The sequence below is a fragment of the Ptychodera flava genome, chromosome 13, assembly GCF_041260155.1.
Source record: "Ptychodera flava strain L36383 chromosome 13, AS_Pfla_20210202, whole genome shotgun sequence".
NCBI lineage: Eukaryota > Metazoa > Hemichordata > Enteropneusta > Ptychoderidae > Ptychodera > Ptychodera flava.
Window position 1 is genome coordinate 1916836 of NC_091940.1, and position 19599 is coordinate 1936434.

At 36.0% G+C, this 19599-nt stretch overlaps 1 protein-coding gene across 1 annotated transcript in view; it reads right to left on the reverse strand.

The window, feature by feature from the left end:
* Window positions 1–19599, reverse strand: part of LOC139147062 (uncharacterized) — a 57200-nt gene that overhangs the window by 8632 nt on the left and 28969 nt on the right. The window contains exons 11-21 of the mRNA XM_070717915.1: window positions 14682–14817; window positions 12032–12178; window positions 7079–7154; window positions 6487–6604; window positions 5774–5823; window positions 4831–4957; window positions 4367–4473; window positions 3642–3744; window positions 2674–2824; window positions 1675–1808; window positions 1137–1222 (exon numbers count right to left, since the gene is read on the reverse strand). Coding sequence (XP_070574016.1) covers window positions 1137–1222; window positions 1675–1808; window positions 2674–2824; window positions 3642–3744; window positions 4367–4473; window positions 4831–4957; window positions 5774–5823; window positions 6487–6604; window positions 7079–7154; window positions 12032–12178; window positions 14682–14817 — 1235 coding nt within the window. The remainder of the gene's footprint in view (window positions 1–1136; window positions 1223–1674; window positions 1809–2673; window positions 2825–3641; window positions 3745–4366; window positions 4474–4830; window positions 4958–5773; window positions 5824–6486; window positions 6605–7078; window positions 7155–12031; window positions 12179–14681; window positions 14818–19599) is intronic.

A 19599-nucleotide genomic window follows, 5' to 3' on the forward strand; every position in this document is an offset into this window, starting at 1 on the left:
CCAGAATTCAAAAATCCCTGGTCTTCCATGTGTTGCTCTCTGGCGTAATCTTGGGTACAAGTTGTTTTCACTGTCATGAGTGTCATTTGACCCAAACTCTTCTTCAATGACCATGTACATCAGAGTCGGAGCTATCTCTATCACTGCTCAGGTATGCAGTTACAGTGATACTGCAGTAGCAGGGCAGTATGTAAGAGTGACACTGCCTGCAGGGAGTAGCTGTATTAAATTTGATAATTTTGACAATATTTTTGTTCAGTTTATACAACTGCGTTCTTGTTCCCCTACCTACAGCATGTTGAACTGCCCAGTATTCAGCTTGCTATCACAGCCTGTGTATGTGTACCATGCATTTGTATCACTGACAACTGACTGTCAGTCTGGACTCTAATAAATTATCACCTAATACATATATATATTTACAGACTTTGTCGACAAACTGAATATTGTGTGTTTGAGCATGCTGTAGGGAGACAACAAGAAACTGCGTTTACTACATAGAAATATTGCAAAATCGTCAACAGTTGCAGCTTCTGCCCTGTTACCAGGCTCAAGTTTGGTTTTTATGACAAATCACAAAAGTTTAGATTTTTTCGAGATAAAAGTCATGAAACGTGACAAAATGGTTCTAGATTTTATTAAATTATTACTAACATTACAACAATTGGATGACATAAAAATGGTATTCATTTTTCATTGAATTACCTATAAAAACTTGGAAAATGTAAAACACAAAAGGGAACCGAAAAATTTTCAAGTCCCCCCGCAGGCAGAGCAAAATTTTTGAGGCTGAATTCCTCCAGCCCCCCTTACCATTTTTTGTGAACGCAGCCTAAGTGAGGCATTTTAACGGTAAAACAAGCGCGCAAACTTGGTGACCGGGAATGTAACAAACATAGATGGCTAAAATACCGGCTATTTTGATGCTAACTGGTTTTTCTACCGTAAATTGTCAGCATTTCCACAGTGACAAAAGTGAGCTAGTTTCACAGCGAAAAGAGTTGGTTAGTCTAAATACTGGTACCTTGATTTTTTGCAAACTGTAAAGAATCGAATCACGATACCTTCATTAACTAAACACTGCGCAATGCATATGCTTTATCACTTATTCAGTCGATAAATATTTTGTGACTTACTTGGCTTGTTCGATCTTCGGTTTCTTTGCAATGCTCTTTACAGCAAGAAATGTGTGCATTACAACCACCAATATACCAACGTTTGCCTGAAATGATGGTGAATCATTCTCATTGTTATATATTTCTTTTTGTTTTTTGTACGAGATAAAAGATAATTTTAATCTCTTCAACGAGTTTCCTGGACTGCGCTTATTTTACCTTTATCTCACTAATCTAATGAAAAAGCGTCCCGACATTTGCCCGAGTAAGCTCCACTGCACTGTGTACTAGGTTGGTACCTAAAGTCAATCACTAACAGCACACTGTACAAAAGAAGGGACACAAAATTGCAGGGCTAAGGTGATTTTTTGAAACAGAAACAGCAACGGTATCAAAGACTGTATTCACATACTGTATATTTTTGAAAGATTACTACTAACTTGTTTTCAAAAATTAATATATGATAAGAAGAACAAGACATGAACCTCTAAGGTGTTCTTGTCTCACAAGTTTGAAACCTAGATTTACTAGTTCACACACTATTTTATTGCATACGTACCAGAATGATAAAGAACGCTGGTCCAGCAAATGCCCATATGCTCTTGTCATGTACAGTGAGCCAGCATACAGACTCGTTGCCATAAGCCGCTACATTAACACCAGCAGTTACTCCAACGACAATAGCTGGTAATCCTAAGTCATGCAAATCAACACCAATTCGATTATATCACCAGTAACTTTAATATGTATAATGATTATCGACGGTTCACTTAAGTTGACATTGATGTTCTTTACAACTTAATTGCCTTTAATAAAGGGAAAGTGTTAATTTGACCAAACAACATACTTATGTGAGGTCCATGTTCTTAATTTCAAAAGTGCACCTTACTTGTTTACGAATACTTCACCTGTTCACATGTTAAAGTTAATTTCAGAGAGGGCATTATGAGGACAAAAAGACAGATTTCTCTGAATGTTTTTGTTATTTAGCATTTGTTGTCAAAAGTCAGCTTAATGTCTACTAAGTAGTATTCAGACAACACGCTTTGCTCCTAATCTCACGAGGCAAAATGTTTGTGATTTGTCCCCGGAGTAAGTTTTAAATTATGTCCCTGAATTAAGTTGAATGGTATGTCCCTGAATAAAGTTGTATGGTATGTCCAAAGTTGTATGGTACGTGTATGTCCCCGACTTTGGTTATATGATATGTCCCTGAATAAATGTGTATGGTATGTGACTGAATTGAGTTGAATTGTATTTCCCTGAATAAATGTATATGGTATGTGACTGAATTGGGTTGTATGGTATGTGACTGAATAAATGTGTATGGTATGTGACTGAATAAATTTGTACGGTATGTGGCTGAACTGAGTTGAATGGTATGTCCCTGACTTTAGTATTTTGGTATGTTGCTGAATAGAGTCATATGGTATACCCCTGAAAGAAGTTGTATGTCCATGAATTCAGTGTATAATATGCCCCTGAACAAAGTGTACTTGATGAGAAATATTACTGTCATTCACCCATGATTCCATGCAACCGTTATTCATACACTCACCGTAGGCTGTTGGATAGTAGAATCGTAAGTACAATCCTGTACTGAATACTTTGGTTACTCTGAGGTAAAGGTGTATACCTTCAACTAACATCCACATAAATGCCACCAGATAAACATAGTGAAGTAACATAGCTACTCCGGTACACAATTGCTGAAAATCATAACAATTAATGATGTAAGCAGTGACAACTTGCAAAGCAAGCAAGTCAAATCGTATTATATTCACACTAGGAATAATTTCTTAAACTTGGAACGAAAATGTTCACGAGATTGTTCAATGTCTTTGTCATTATAACATATAGATGTATACCTTGCTGCATTAAATATTTATATGTTCGCTTCTTATGATTCGACGACAATGTGTAGGCAAGTCTGCACTCAACGATCCTAATATTCACCGTAATCCTGACCCAACCTTAAATCTAATCGTTCACATTGTTTCTTAATGTAACACCTTTTGAATTACGTCACAAAGGTGTTCCTGTTCTATCCAAAGAGAAATATAATGTTCGAAGCCAAGATGTATCGGTAGTGTGAATAAATATAGCTATTTACGCCTGTACGGTAATTTCTCTGCAACCTTCAAAGGGATGTGCACGATCAGAGAGATGTGATTGTTGACATATTAATATGAAGTAATATATGCCGATCATATTTTGCTTTGCACGTAAACAAGTTCTGAGTGATTTAACAAATCATCGAATGAATGAAATTAACTTGCTCAAAATTGTGGACTATAGTAATTAGTGAAAAACAAAACACTGCACTCGACATAATGTTTGATTCTGCACAGATACTAGTTGTACGGTTGTGCGAAGTAAATCTTTTAATATTGACTAAAGCTTAAAATTTTGCATTGGTTTTACGAGCACAGATCACTAGCAATGTAATGCAATAGGCTTGGACTATGACGGAAGGTCAAGGGTCAGTGGTCACTAAGATTGAAGATCATATTTATTAATACTTACTTGGTTCCCAGTTGCATCAGCGCCAGCCAAGAAAACAATATTAGCAATACCTAATGACACCATTAGATTCATGTTAATGCTTGCGCTCTCGTAGTTGAGTCCCCTGTCAAGTAAGTCGATCAAATAACGATGAAACAATTTTTGTTTCCTTCACTATCGACTCGAGTATCAAATAAAATGGTAATAATCTGGCTTCAGGTGAGTATTTTCATGACGAATTAATTTTCCTATTACTTATAACTTATTTCTTTTTTTGCTGGATCAATGCGGTATGGAATGAGGTAAAACTTCCAAACTCAACAGATTACACCACCATTGGAGGACCGCTGACAGATTCATTGCTTGCCAATTGATTTTCAAATTGTAACATGTACCTGTTATCACCATCAAAACATTTGCAATGTCGCACACAGATGTCTGTGTGTACATACATACATACATACATACATACATACATACATACATACATACATACATACATACATACATACATATCTATCCATGTGTTGACCGCAAGGGGGACTATGTTGAAAAATAAATAGCATAGAAACTCATTCAAATCGGACTTCATATTTAGACTCAGAACTTTGCATCCCATCCTCGTATGTGTGTGTGTGTGTGTGTGTGTGTGTGTGTGTGTGTGTGTGTGTGTGTGTGTAGATTTAAATTGTCTTCTAATCTGATATAAGTTGTCTTAAATTGCCTTGTTATGTACATTATCTTACCTAAAGCAAAAAGACAAGGTGAATATTGATAGTAGGAGTCCAAACAGTGAAAGGGAACAGCCAATGTACGTTATCAGTTCCAGCACCATTTCATCTGTCCTAGATATCTGCAATAATGAGATACACAATATGTCATATTTCAGCAGTAAATAAATGGCAATGTTTGGATAGGTCAAAATGAACCTTCTTGCAGGTCACTTTCAAGCACTGTCTACGTTCATATACAGTTTTGGAGAGATTCTGCTTGAAGGGTGCTATGCGATAAAATGTAGCACCGAGTGTGAGATGTGTACTCTAGACACACCATAGGTTAAATTTTAATATATTAAAACGGTTGCGCAGTAACCCTGCATCTCGACTTAAACTCTCTTCTTGTCTAAGCTTTCCTAAAAGTTCGAAACTGAAGCTAGCTATACATTCGATATATCATCGATCGTCATGTTTAACTCTGACCATTACCGTACCTCTGCATCAGTGAGTTTCAGTAAGACAGCAAAGTTTGTCAGATGATCACAGGTGCAGGTCACATGACTTTGATTCTGATCACTTATCTGGCATCCTTCATCAGACCATGCTCCTTGATAACTTGTCCTATGGGAGTGATGAGAGTGATGACAGTTTCCACGTTTATCATTTCTCATTTATCAAACTATAGGGTGTACAATAAATATTACTTCTAGCGTACCTTCGAATGTAGCTGTGGAAACGCAGCTATCTGTTGGCGGGGTAGCCTGAGTTGCTATGCGGGTCAAACGTCAACCCCGCCACGTTCGAAGGCGCGACGTCCTTCTTAGCATATCAATAGAAGTCAAACTACGCTGCAGGAGTGAAAATCTTGAGTACTCCTTGGAAAATCAGCCGAATTACGTAAATGAACCAGAAATTTTGTTCACAAAAGGAGTTAGGGAATGAGCAATAATCAGAGTTCAGGCAGGTATAGGTCATTTTATTGAATTACGCTCACTTTGGTTTATTTTTGCCGTTCAAAGTTCCGATACATGTTATGTCGTCGTAATGGACCCACTTGCGCTGGTAGTTGGCCCGCAGCTATCCGTGGCGGGGTTGACCTTTGACCCGCATAGCAACTCACGTTACCCCCCCAACAGATAGCTGCGTTTCCACAGCTATTCCGTATGCAACATCGTAAAACTTGAAAATGAAATGCCATCAGCACTAGCCCATTTGCATATTTCCCATTTTTCAGTCTGTATTGTTTCGAGTGACAAAGTGGTTAAACCTTTTTGAACGACAAATACAGACTAAAATATCGGTAAATGCCCTTTTAGGAATCGTCAACAAATTATGACGTCATTATCCTTTTCAACTGTATTTCCGCTGTGCAATTAAAAACAACACTCTTTGTTGAAATATATCAAAATAATTTATGGAAAATGAAATCACACTCACAAGGCTGAGAAATTCCAAAACACACATGTTACCATTGGAGACACCACAGGCTGAAATTGTGGAGAATAGAAAAGGTAAGTAAAAGTTTTATAATTCGTTTAACGTCTTTAACATTTTGTTCAGTGACTTTAATCTCATCGTGGATTACATAGTACTTTGTAAAGAACGGGTGCCAGGACAATAGATTTATGGCTAGAGTTCATACTTTTTAGATTGCAAACAGACTAGCAGTTGTTGTGTTGCGAAGTGAAGGATATTCAATATTTGACAGAGTATATCATCAATATTTCTAGAGGTGTCCCTGTTATTGTCATTCTGTCGTCGATAAGCTTTTATTTCCTTTTTATCAGACGCCAGCTACTTAATGTGAAACATAATTGAACATTCTTGGTCTTCTGGCCAGAGGTCCATATATCTTTCTTTCATGAATATGACTTTGTTTGTGTACCGTCTATTTACTGTCTGTTCTGTGCTGTTTTGTGTCTATGTTTACAATTATTGTCTTGCGAATTCCGACCTACTGTCATTGGATTATGGATTGGTATGATTGCGATTATTTTACGGCGGTGTTCCCGTTATGCAAAATTGAAGCTATTGACAATATGAAACATTCTCTGCACATTTTGTGATGATAATTATACCAAATCTGGAATACTTTGTAAGTCAAGTGTTGTTTACTATCGTCTTCACTTGGTTGTCAGGTCAGTTCTCACCTGGATGAGTTCCAAAGTTATATTTACAATAGCAGCGGTACCAGTAATGCTGCCATTAACATTGCTTGAAATAGTTGAACTAATAACTCGACTCTGTAGCTGGTAGGTGTCGTTCTTTCTTAGAATGCAAAAAAGTAAGTAAACTAGTAAAAGTTTATTACTGTAAATTCATTTACAGGGTACAATATTCAGTTTAAAACCCCATACTAGGATATACTATGGGGATAACGGGGAAGGGAACATCTATATGCCATAGATGATCATGTAATCGAGTATACAGGGTTACATAATGATCAATGATGGGTTTTTATATATTATTTTTTATTTCAATTACTTGAATACGAATATAATTTTATTTGAAATGGACATAATTTCTGTAGTAAATTTCCATTTCATTTACTACAAAATAAATAAAATTCGTATAGTGAGGTGAGTCACAATTTCGAACCCATAATTTCTGATCTAACTTGTTGACATAGCTTTGTACACAAATGAATCTTTGTCTCTTATTTTGATTTAATGTAGAAAGATTATTATTTCATAGACAATGATTTGACCCTAGAAAAGAGCGTCTTTATGGGTGATCACTTACTCTGTTTGCCCGATCAGAAATCCAGGCAAGGATGATGCCATATTAGCATACAGGACATTGACTATCGTAATGTAAGCTGAAAAATAAATTGAAAAGTGACAGTGTCATTTTAATATGATTAGATAGGCAGTACAGTACATTGAAACCTCAATGTCTATAAGTGTATGTCATTGCTGTTCTGGTAATAATTGAATATAGATTAAATAATCAGAAATGCCTCATTTGAATGCATTGCAAAGAGAACTTCATATACCAGGGATATAAAGTGGCCACTTCAGTCTATTTTCAGATTCATAAACTTCGTGCTAAAACAACAAATAAATAAAACTGTATATATATTACAGTTCATTAATGGACGCCGCAGGGTCCAGCTTATCAACATGGTGAACACAAAACAGTTGATTTGTTAGACGACGACAAGGATAACAACCAGACTCACTTTCGACAATTTACGGCCCTCATTATGCTCGTGTTGCTGTGTTTCTTTAATTGATAGTTATGACGATAATGATGATATTATCTTGATGTGACGATCTGACTGGGGCACAAACGATTATGGCTATGTTATCCATGCTTTTCTTGTGAAATATATATTACTGAAGGTACGTCTGTCATCACATGAATGTTGTTGTTTACCAAATCCTTCCTACCATGATGATCGATAATTAATTTCGTAACGTTTCAGATAAACAACTTGATTGGCAAATCAGATGTACAAAACAATGATAAAAAACATTCAACGATAAAGCTTGACTTACTATAAAAGTCAATGATAAAGAAAACCTAACGCTGACGAAATTATAGAAGACGTGGATTGGACTGTTGTTCCATATAACTATCTAAAAGCCAGCAGTTCAAATCATCAAGACCTAAGCTTATTTCATCAACACATCAATGCAATTGTGAACTATTATGATGAGTCGATTACTTTACTTTCCTACGCGAAACTTCAATCGATTTAATTTTTACGTCCTGAAGAAATGGAATAATATAAAGACTATTAAATGGAATGTAACATCAAGGTAGCTCTGCCAGTCGCTTCATATGTTGAATGCGTCTCCAACGTCACTGTACTAATACATTATTTTCACCCTTTGACATTTCAGAGATATTTTACAGGGAATGTAATCACCACCGTAATAGCTAAGGGTGCCAACATGTTTTGACAAATCCTGGTTGTAAAATCTGGTGATAAATTTTCAGTCGAATGTCTGATTATATGATAACCCTTAAGAGCAGACTCTGCCATGTAGCTGATGATAAGTGTTTATCCGGTAAGAACTCCTGACCCCAAGCACTAGCTAATCAATGTAAGAAAATAGTTCGTTCACGTGTACGAAACAATTAATTACAGTCATTTCAGAATACAGAATGAGTCCCTATGATGCCGATTTACTTTCTAGTACGCTAAATTTAGATAATTTTACTTCTTGAACAAAGCACGGGATATTTTTTGAGATTGTTGTCAGACTGTATAAGACAAAGAACTCGGGAAACCACAGGGTACTGCAAGATGTTTAGTCTAACAGTTATGAATATGATCAATACAAGTCTTGTATTAAACTTTTGTATCATACAAGTCTTACCTACGTTGTTTCTGTGCCTGTCACTTTACGCTGGCCATCGCTATTACTGTATAGTATTTCAAAGAAAGCAGTTAATACATCCTTAATTACCCTGCCTGATCGATTCCATTAATTTGTTCTGCCGATCACCAACGCGGGCTTATCACCCTGACCAGCTGCAGAACAAATTAATGAAGGGCACAGATGCGACTCAGGTAAGGCTTGTACAATGAACAAAGTTTAATACATGACATGCATTGATCCATATAACTTCCAGGCGAATAATGTCTGCAGGACCCTGTGGTGAAAGAAGGGACAGCATCAGAGACATCCTCCTGGTCTGACTACATCAAAAGGAAGTTAACGTCAATGGCCTTTGATTCAATATTCCTTGCAACGTGACTGATAACACAATCTAAACATACGAGTTCTTCTTTAGCATGTTTAGACTACATTTTAACATATTCTCGCATGCCGCTTCGTTCTACAACTAAAATGTAGTCGTTTTGATCAACGATTGGTGGACATCTATCGACAAGGTTCCCAGAATTCTCTTGCCAAGATGTTCTTTGTCATAGATGTTTCTAGGTGCATGTAAAGACTAATTTTAGCCCATACAGTGGATAATTTATCAATTATGGTATTGAAACACTTTCAGTATAAGGCTCATATATGACCAGCTATGAACTGAAGATGCTTCCGTGTATCGTTACATATTGCAATTTTGTGTAAATTAGAACTTTTTCCACATGTTTGCAACTTCATTGAAAGTGTTCAGTGATCAACATCATGAACAATATTCACCACAGATTAATTCCAAAGGTCATTAAGTATACAAATATGTAATTAGCTGAAATAAAAATACTTTCTTTGACTGCTGTCATTGTATCACCACTATACACAGAAAGTGTTATTGCCTTTGGTCAAGTCCTTCAAGCCATATATGCAAAACTGTGAAAGCTCAATAGATATGCAAATTATGAATTAGCTGACATGAAAATGTGAAATGACTTTCAATATTGTTTTAACCTAGTGTCATCAATGTACATAGCATGTTTCACCAACTTTGATCAAGAAAATCCCGGTATATATCCCTAATTAGGAAAGTTCATTTAATATGCAAATTAGGAATTGGCTGCAAGAAAGGTAAATGAAATTGAACAATGTTATAACATTGTATCGTCAATGTTCATAGCAAATTTCATCAACTTTGGTCGAGTCAATCAAGATATATATCCTTAATTAGTGAAGTTCATTAAATATTCAAACTAGGAATTGGCTTAAGTAAAATAATTAATAATAATCAATAATCTTATATCATAGTATCTTCAATGTACATAGCAAGTGTCATCAACTTTGGTCGAGTCCATGAAGATAAATATTCCTAAATAGAATAATTCATTAAATATGCAAATTAGGAATTGTATTAAGTAAAAATGATAAATAACTTTCATTGATGTTATATCACAGTATCTTTAATATATATAGCAAGCTTCGTCAATTATGGTCAAGTCAATTGAGTTATATATCCCTAATTAGGAAAATTCATTAAATATGCAAATTAGGAATTGGCCTATATGAAAATGCCTAATAACTTTCAATAATGTTAAATTATAGTATCTTCAATACACATACCAAGTTTCGTCCAGTCAATTCAGATATATATCCTTAATTGGGAAAGTTCTTTAAATATGCAAATTGGCAATTATCTTTCATGTCATCCTTTAATACCGTTCACGGCTAATATATCCTGGTGTGATCAACATTTGTAGCAAATCTAATCAAATTCTGTGCAGTCGTTCTCAATGTAAATCTTTTTTTTTCTAAAATCATTAATTATGCAAATGAGCAAAAAGTATGAAAGCCACATCCAACAAAAAATAATCAGTTCCAACAAAAAATAATCAGTTCTTGCCATTTGCAAACTGAATCTATGTACCAGATTTGATTCTGATCTGATGAGCCAATTTTGAGATATCGGACCAACAGACACACAGGCAGACACACAGACACGCAGACACACAGACACACAGACAGACACACAGACGGATAGACATGGCTGCGACATGAGCTCTCGTGTGTTAGCATGTGAGATAAAATAAGAATTTCCGACCCGAAACTTTCTATTGATGTTCCTTACTCTCTTATCCATTTATTTCATCTTGATCCCACGTTACGAAAAAACCAGGTGTGAACTGAATGTACTCACGTGTTTTACAACAGGTCCATTAACAGTGGTACGCTTCACAGAACAATCAGATATCTGTTAAATCATTATATTAAGCAGGTTTCATCAACTTTCGCACATTACTCTCAGAGTTAAATCACTAATTACAAAACTTTATTAAATATGCAAATTAGCTGTTTATTAACCTGACACTGCTCAATGCTTCATGGGACAATTAGATATCTATCAGATCAACATATGTAGCACGTTTCATCAAATTTAATACTGTAATTTTGGAGTATTATCACTAATTACAAAGTTCATTAAAGATGCAAATGAACCCTTAATTAACTTGACACTGCTCAATGTTTCATAGCACAATTAGATATTTATCAGATCAATATCTGTGGCAGGTTTCTCCAAATTTTGTGCCGTAATTTTAGAGTTATATACCTAATTACAAAGTTCAGTAAATATGTAAATGAACCCTTAATTAACTTCACACTACTAGCTGCTTTAAAACACAGTCATATATCCGTCGGATCAGTATCTGCAGCAGATTTCATCAAATTTGGTGCATTTATTTTGGAGTTATATGACTAATTTCAAAATGTCATAAAATATACAAATGAGCTGTTTATTAACTTGACACTGCCCAGTGCTTCTACGTACAATTAGATGTATCAGATCAATATTTGTTGCCTATATTATCAAATTTGGTGTAGGAATTTCGGAGTTATATCACTAATAACAAAAGTTCATTAAATATGCAAATGAGCAGAAAATTGACGTGACACTCACAGTGTCAACATAATATTCTGAGATTGTCATCTGTGAAAAGTTTCATGAAATTTTGAGCAGTATTTCTTGATATATGTCAACACTGCCATTACCGTCTCCGTAGGAAACCATTATATGATAAAAATGACATTTCATAAGTTTATTAATATGCAAGCCATACTGACAAAATCTAATAAGTTCTTACCATTAGCAAAGGGTACCTATCTATAAAATCCGACTTGAATCCGTTCAGGCGTTTTTGAGTTATCGTGTAAACAGATAGACAGACAGACAGACAGACACACACACACAGGGGCAGACAGAAAGACATCGCTACGACATTAGCTCGCGCGTGTGAACACGTAAGCTAAAAACGATTTCAACAACGTTCAATGGTAGTGAGTGCATTTAATGTTGAAAACTATAAATAGTCCATTTTACCGTTTTGATCTTCGGAAATAACGGGTTTGGCAACTTCGATGTTGGCGTACGGTGATTTCCACTTTCCTTCATCAAATGGAGCCAAAGTGCGGTCAGGGAAACTGACATGTTGAAAATTTCCAGAATTTGAATTTGTTATTTCCATCACTGTGAAACAACAGAAAAGACATGATACAGTCCTCAAAGAGTATGATAGCTGAAACGTGGGTACTTCAGTTTTGTTAAACATGTTGAATTTCAATCATGACCAATAACGCTTACTGAAAACCTATCATTACAGATGAAGAGATTAAAAGTGTGAACTCAAATCATCATAACATTACATTGATGCATAGGGCAAGTATAATCGTACTAACATATTTAAACATTTTTTTGAATTCTTTATAAGTGTGAGAGACAGCAGTGTCAAGGTTTTGCGTTCATTGAACATTGATATCAAAAGGTAAAGCCACATTTATGTAAGGTTTAGGGAGTTTTCTTGATTCCAATATTCAAACCAATGGGAAAGTACTTCCATTGTCCATTTTACCTTTGCAGATGATCGCGCAAGTAAATGCTAGACAACGAAAATTATGAAGAGATTTAAGGTAACTTAAGTTCCAAGATAAATCCATGCAATGGAGCGAAGTTCACGAATCGATCTCTTGATTAACAGAAAATACTAGTTTCTTTCCTTTATTGAACGTTGTACTTAAAGATTATCAAGATTGCTGTTGACGAAGAGTTCATATATCAGAGACACGTGAAATATGTTTCTTCAAAGAGGAGGAATTTTTAGAGGAAGTTTAAGACAAGATCGCAGTCATCCTGATCCACATGACATCATCAGCATCACACTTTGCTGTCATTTTGGTAGGCAGTTGCCACCACCGCCGTCATCATCATCATCATCATCATCATCATCATCATCATCATTATCGTTATCATCATCATTTGCGATAATGTTCATTCATGAGCATTATGAAAAGTTACGGGTCTGCTCGCCCAGTAAGGAATCTCCCTTCCAATCTCAAGCGTGTTTAGATTACTGTCCCTCAGAAACAAAACACAAGGAAAACGTGTTCTGGAAATAGACCTTAGCAACAATGACAGTGGCGTTATTGAAGATAACGGACATCAATTTGCAAATCTCATTGCACAAATACCGACCACTAAGATCATTTAACATTTAAGTTGACAAACACAGATTACTATTATACCTAAAGCTGATGTAACTCGAGAGGCAAGTTCCGAGACAAGTTGAGAAATTTTCTGCAAAGTGAACATGAAACTCCTGGTCTCCATATACAGTACATCGTTTGTTATTTGAGTATGGAGTTTCAGTGTTTGGCACACACGGATTTCCTGACTGTAACGTACAAATTGTTGACCTCTGACACACAAAATCAAAGGATGTGACGATTGCCGCACGTTATCATATCAAAAATACACCGTAGCAGAACTTTTACCTCTCGAAAAAGTATTTTTCCCCAGTTCAGGCAAATGATGGGCTCAAAACATCGCAGTCTCGGTCAGCCCTTGCATATCTCTTCGTGTCTCTGAGCAAGTCTTAAACAAAAATGAAAACATGCCCGTGTGACGACCAACGGTTTATCGTCATACCTTCTCATATCTATTGTCTCGGAGAAATGAATCAAAATAATGCACATTACAAAAGCAAGTGATCTCCGGCAATTTATAGTTCGTGAAGTACTAAGACATTGGTGGTGGTGATAAGGCGATTAGTTGTCTACAACAAGTACAAATGGCGAAGGAAGATAATATGATTGGCAGCATCGACGTAGTAAAAAACATTTGGGTTTTATTTTCGCAAGACCAGTTTAATAACTCACGACGAGAAACCACATCTGCATTGCAGTGGTCGACAGTGTGTGTCACAGGATGTTGAAGGTGAGTTCTTAAGAAGCCATCGAAACATCAAGCTATTCTGGGTTCAATACACATGTAATTTTGGTCATTTCCATGAAGACTAGCTTCGATATTTTGCATTTATTTCGACATTCCAAATGAAAAATTACTTATCCATACAAATAACGCCCCCTAATGTTAAAATGGCCGAACCTTTTGGTGTGGTTGACCAGTGATGTTGTGCACTCTATGAGCTACCCCCAATGGGTTGACCGCGGTTGGACTATGAAGTTTTGAGCCAAATCACACGCGTGAGTCTTAAAAAGTACAGCAATGCCCTTTTGCGAGAGGTAAGAGCAGAGTATTACCGATTATTCGGCATGATAAGAATACTACAATTGTACGTTACTGTCAAGAAATCCTGTTTGTCAAACCCCGAAACTCCAAACTCACATGACAAGCGATGTAGTTTCCATACTCATGTACATAACTTATTGTGTCATTTTAAATGGTCCTATCGATTCCATTCTACGATGGTTTTACAAACTCATAATATTTACAATGAAACTGCATGCTTTAGCTACTGAAGATATTCGATTTGGATTTTTGTCAATATCAGTCGATAAATGGTGGACAATGCCAATCCTCCATATAAGTCCAGACTTACTAAAACAAATACCCAAATGAGGAAATAACTAACTCGTATTTGTGCAAAGAAAAGTGAGAGCACTTCTGCCATGCCATACGAAAGAAAGAGCAAAAGCAACGATTAAGGAAATGATACCTGGCAATCAAACCTTACCGAAAGAGTCTGTAACGAGTGAGACAGTCTCAGGTGAATCATCTCCAAGCATTCTAATTTTCTCGCCAATAGCTAGTCCTGTTGCTTCAATTGTCTTCATAAACGTTGCTGCACCAGCCTGAATAATATCGCCATTCTAAACAGAAATATGTCGTGGAATTACTCTTTAAATAGTGACATTAATTGAAGTTTTACACTTCTTAACATTGATTCTAACTGAAGAAACAGCAAAGATGTATGTGGTTCCCCTCTTGAAAAAAAATATCATGTTTTGGAAATTTTTTAACATTTCGATGTGTTATGTCTCATTTCGTCAGTCTTGGGAGTTTTACTCAGTGCTGAGAGGTATTTCGGGGTCTTTGACAGAGTAGAGACTCACAAATTAGTTGAATGACAATCGATGATGGTTGTTAATTACTGAAGTGTAAAGTTTACACATCAGAGATGTCAGGCTAAAACTGAAAGATGGCCTATATTCCTCTTCTTTTTAGAGGAATCCTTACATTCTATCAATTATTATACAATTACTTAATAACTATGTCATATATTTCCGTGTGTACTTTTCCCAGCGTCTTGAAGTGGGAATTAGGGTGTCAATTACGCAAATTCACTGTTTTAAACCCATTGAAATCAAGCGTCAATGACGCCAATACAATCAATATCCCTGACAACGAACTTCTCCCAAGATGAAGGTAAATTCTTATCGTTCACGGACTTTATATATTCTTCGGAATTACAAAACAATATTCAAAGGAAAATTTTCAGTCTGTAACAGATGCCTAGTGCATTAGCAATCGCAAAACTCTAAAACTGAAAACAAGTACCTGTGGGACCGTCCTTCTAGTTGATACTGTTTCATATTTCATTTCCTATTTTAAGTTATCAGACGTGTCAGGGACTGGACAGAAATTACAGGGAGTGGGCCGGTGTATTTCAATATAAAGCTGCGCGAAAAATAGTGACTCTTCGAAAATATTTGTCGGAAAATAAGTGACCCTTTCCCATTTTCATGCACTAAAAAGTAACCCTCCCTTATGTGTCACAGTCCTATCAATAATATTGTAAATGATAAATAATTTCTAATTTGACCTTTGAACTTTCAATGAATACGTTTTGATCTCTGCAAACAATCACTTTAATGCAAGGTTTCAAGTCGATGACAAAGAGATCACATTTTCACAATAAATAATTCTATCAACTTCTTCAACTACAATTGGTCATTCAAAATTAAAAGTGATAATAGCTGTAATGTTTACCTTCATTTATAGTTTAGCTTGTAATTATACAGAGTGAACTATTATTGTTTGTCAAGAAACTTATTACAGCGTAATTAAGTCAATATTTAACAGCATGTACATATAAATGCACAAATACACCAAGTTTTGTAGGGAGACAATGTTTAATAGTTTACCCCTAGACTACTATGAGAAGAGAATTGATATTTTTGGTGAAATTCCAATATCATGGTTGTTGTTCTTATCTGCAATCAGGTACATTTACATCAGTCGTCTAATGTGTATAAATGCACAGATATTAGCAGTTTTATATCGGGAAAAATGTCCATAGTTTTCTCATAGACTACCATGTAGGCTATAGTGAATCAATCTTTTCGGTGAAATTCCATAATGAAATTTCTTGTACAGATGCGCTTTCAAACACCCTATTATAACCAAGTACATTCATATCAATTGTCGCACGTCTATAAATGCACAGATATAGATATTGCTAGCTTTGTGTGTGAAAATATTCTTATTTTTCTTATAGGCTGCCATTTATAGTGAATCGACCTTTTTGGTGAAATCCAAAATCAAATTTCTCACACAAACGTAAACGTTTTACCTGCCACTTCAAGCAAAGTACATTTCCATCAATAATCAAACATATATAAATGTACAGATATAGCTTGTTTTGTATTGGAAAATTTTTTAATAGTTTGCCCAGTGGACTCTCATGTATTATGATTCATTTTTATTGGATAAGACACTATATCAGCAACATCATGGCTTCTTATAGTTGCGCAAAAATGGTGACCTTCCCCCAAAGGCATGCGTGAAATTTCATGACCCTTCTAAAATGCTTGAGCGAAAAATAGCGACTCGCCAAAAACACCCGGTCTCCCCGTAATTTCTGCCCAGTCCCTTAAGAGACCTCATAGCAATGATTAGATCCCTAAAGAGAACAAAATTGCGTAACGTTCTAGTACTCGACATAGCATGGCAGGATTCTAGGATACAAAGGAAGTATCATTGAATTTGTAGTTATAAGTATTGAGTTTACAGTTAAGAAACTAATAATGTAATGTCTTCTTGTTTATTACGTTGATTTCATTTCCAACTTCTTGTAAATTGATGACATTGACTTTGTTCCGTTTGTGTAAATCTTACATCATTGCTTTGTGACACGCAAAATTGTCATGTCATTGACATCTTGTGTTTGGTGAACGGAAACAAAAAAAATGAAATGTTCTGTTAAGTTAATATGACTGCATTTTTTTTGTAGAGTATAACCGATCATTATAAATACACTTCGCTATTTCGGAAGGTACCGGTTAAATCTGAGACCGAGAAATGTGAATGACCTTTCAGAGTGTTTTGCGCTAAGATCAGTCACATACAAATTACATCATTTCCCATGAGTGAAATATTTTTCAACAGAGAAAATCATAGTGACGTGAATATCAAGTGGGTCAGTGCAAACACAGTCCATATGTGGAATTTGCAGCAGGTAATTGTAGATAATGGATATATGAGATGTGAAAAATAGTATTTGTATAGCCTCTGATGAGGGTCGTCCGTGAATCCGTGGACGTCCGAAACGTTAGGAAGAATAAACATATGTTGTATAGTAGCAGATGGGTCTTGTCAGTACAATGGAAAAAAGAGAACGAATTTCAAATTACTGTGTGTTCTACACGAAAATTACAGTGTGTTATACACGTACAAGGAATTGTGATTAATGGTAGCACAGTGAGCAAAATATTGACAAGCTTCTCTTTATCACCAGCACAAGCAAAGTTTGTCATTTATGGACAGAAATATGGACTTGTATTGTATGTTCTGGTCATTCTTCGTTACGACAACCTACGCCATTGTTATCAATTTTGTTGCGGAGAACCTTTCAGCAACGATCTTCAATCTCGAACTCTCGGAGGGTGGTGAATTTGAGGCTTAGGAACGGTGTTGTGCCTTTGAGCAAGGCACTTTATTTTCCATAGCTCTATTGGATTATGGATACCTCATCCTGTAATTGGACGTTCGTTTGTTGGATGATGGATTGAATAATTAAAAGAAAGTTGCTTTCGCAAGCAAACAAACAAACAAACAAACAAACAAAGAAATATGGAGGCCGATGTTTCTCCTGCGATCAAAAGTCTGACTGATCTAGCGATGACACACAGAGATGGGACCTTTATGCAGTTTTGATCATCGCTATACAGTTTCGTATGCCAATACGCCTTCCGCTATACATACACTTGTAACTGCAACATGGTGTCTCACGAACTCATTTCGATGCAAATTTTAACAGCTTGACACAAAAATGAGCTGAAAAACAAAAATATTGATGTGTCGAAATTCCTAATAAATAAACATACTTTCGTGAAATAACTCGCCGATGGTCTTTTCGCCCCTGTGTATGTACAGTAATCTTGGATTTTGTAAGTGTTGTAGCCTGTCTCAGAAAGTAATTAAGAATCGCCCAAGATCACAGGCGGCCCAATCACTATTAATAAGCTTATCATTGAGTTTTTCTTAGTTTTCTCTATCAGTTCTTCTCCGTTTCTTCATGCTCTGACTGATCGTAGTAAATAAAAATAAATGACTTTATAGCCTAGCCTAGCCTCTTGACTCTTTGTTTATTTTACACCCCATTACAAGGATGTTTATCTCTCATATACACACATCTTGTAATTAATAGTCAACATGACTAATTATGCTAATCCGTGGACTTATCAGGGATTTTATGGGTTAGTCAACATCGCGAAAGATAGGAAAGGTAAACATCTCTATCTTTGCAATGTTGACCAACCCTTGATAAGTCAACGGATTAGCATAATTAGTTGTGTTGACTAATTAGTTACAAGATGTGTATATGAGAGATAAGCGTCCTTGTAATAGGGTGTAAAATACATAAAGAGTCAAGAGGCTATAGGTTAGGCTATATAGTCATTTATTTTATTCACTACGATCAGTCAGAGCATGAAGTAAAGGAGAGGGACTGACAGTGACAGAGAAAACTGAGAAAAACTCAATAAGAAGCTTATTAATGGTGATTGGGCCGCCTGTGCCAAGATAGGCTCGACAAACTCGACAAAGTCTGCGCAATATAAACCCAGTTTGTTTACACAATATCTGAACTCAACCGAGATGAATTTCTGTGACTACTGTTATCGTCGAACTTGATCGCATAAAACTTCACTGTTGGCACACGGTGATTAAGGTAGTAGTCTACGCCACTCGAATTTGAAAGATATAACTTTTGTTCAAATTTTCCCAAACGAAACTGTCGACCATTCTCTAAAAATTCAAGAATAAAAATCAGGGATCACCGAACAAACTTTGGTACCAGAAAAACAAATTACCTAACATTTACCGATGCTTCAAATTCAAAATGGCCGCCACCTGTGAGTTAACTCCATGGTGACAATTAAAGTTTTGATTTTCACAAAACAAAACCGATGAACGTAACGCTTTACTGAATCCAAGAGCTTCAAAATGAGCCATCACAAGCGGAAGACCAGAAAAGAATTTTAAAAATTCAGAGTCCTGATACCTGTCCTCGAGGCGCATTCTACCCTTAGCTATAGAAATCCCTTGTTGTTGCCGAGTATATACACAATATATCACGCGTGACTTGCACCTGTCCTTGAGGTGATTGAAAACTCGCACACGGCGTCACGGCGTGTAGATATGATTACAAG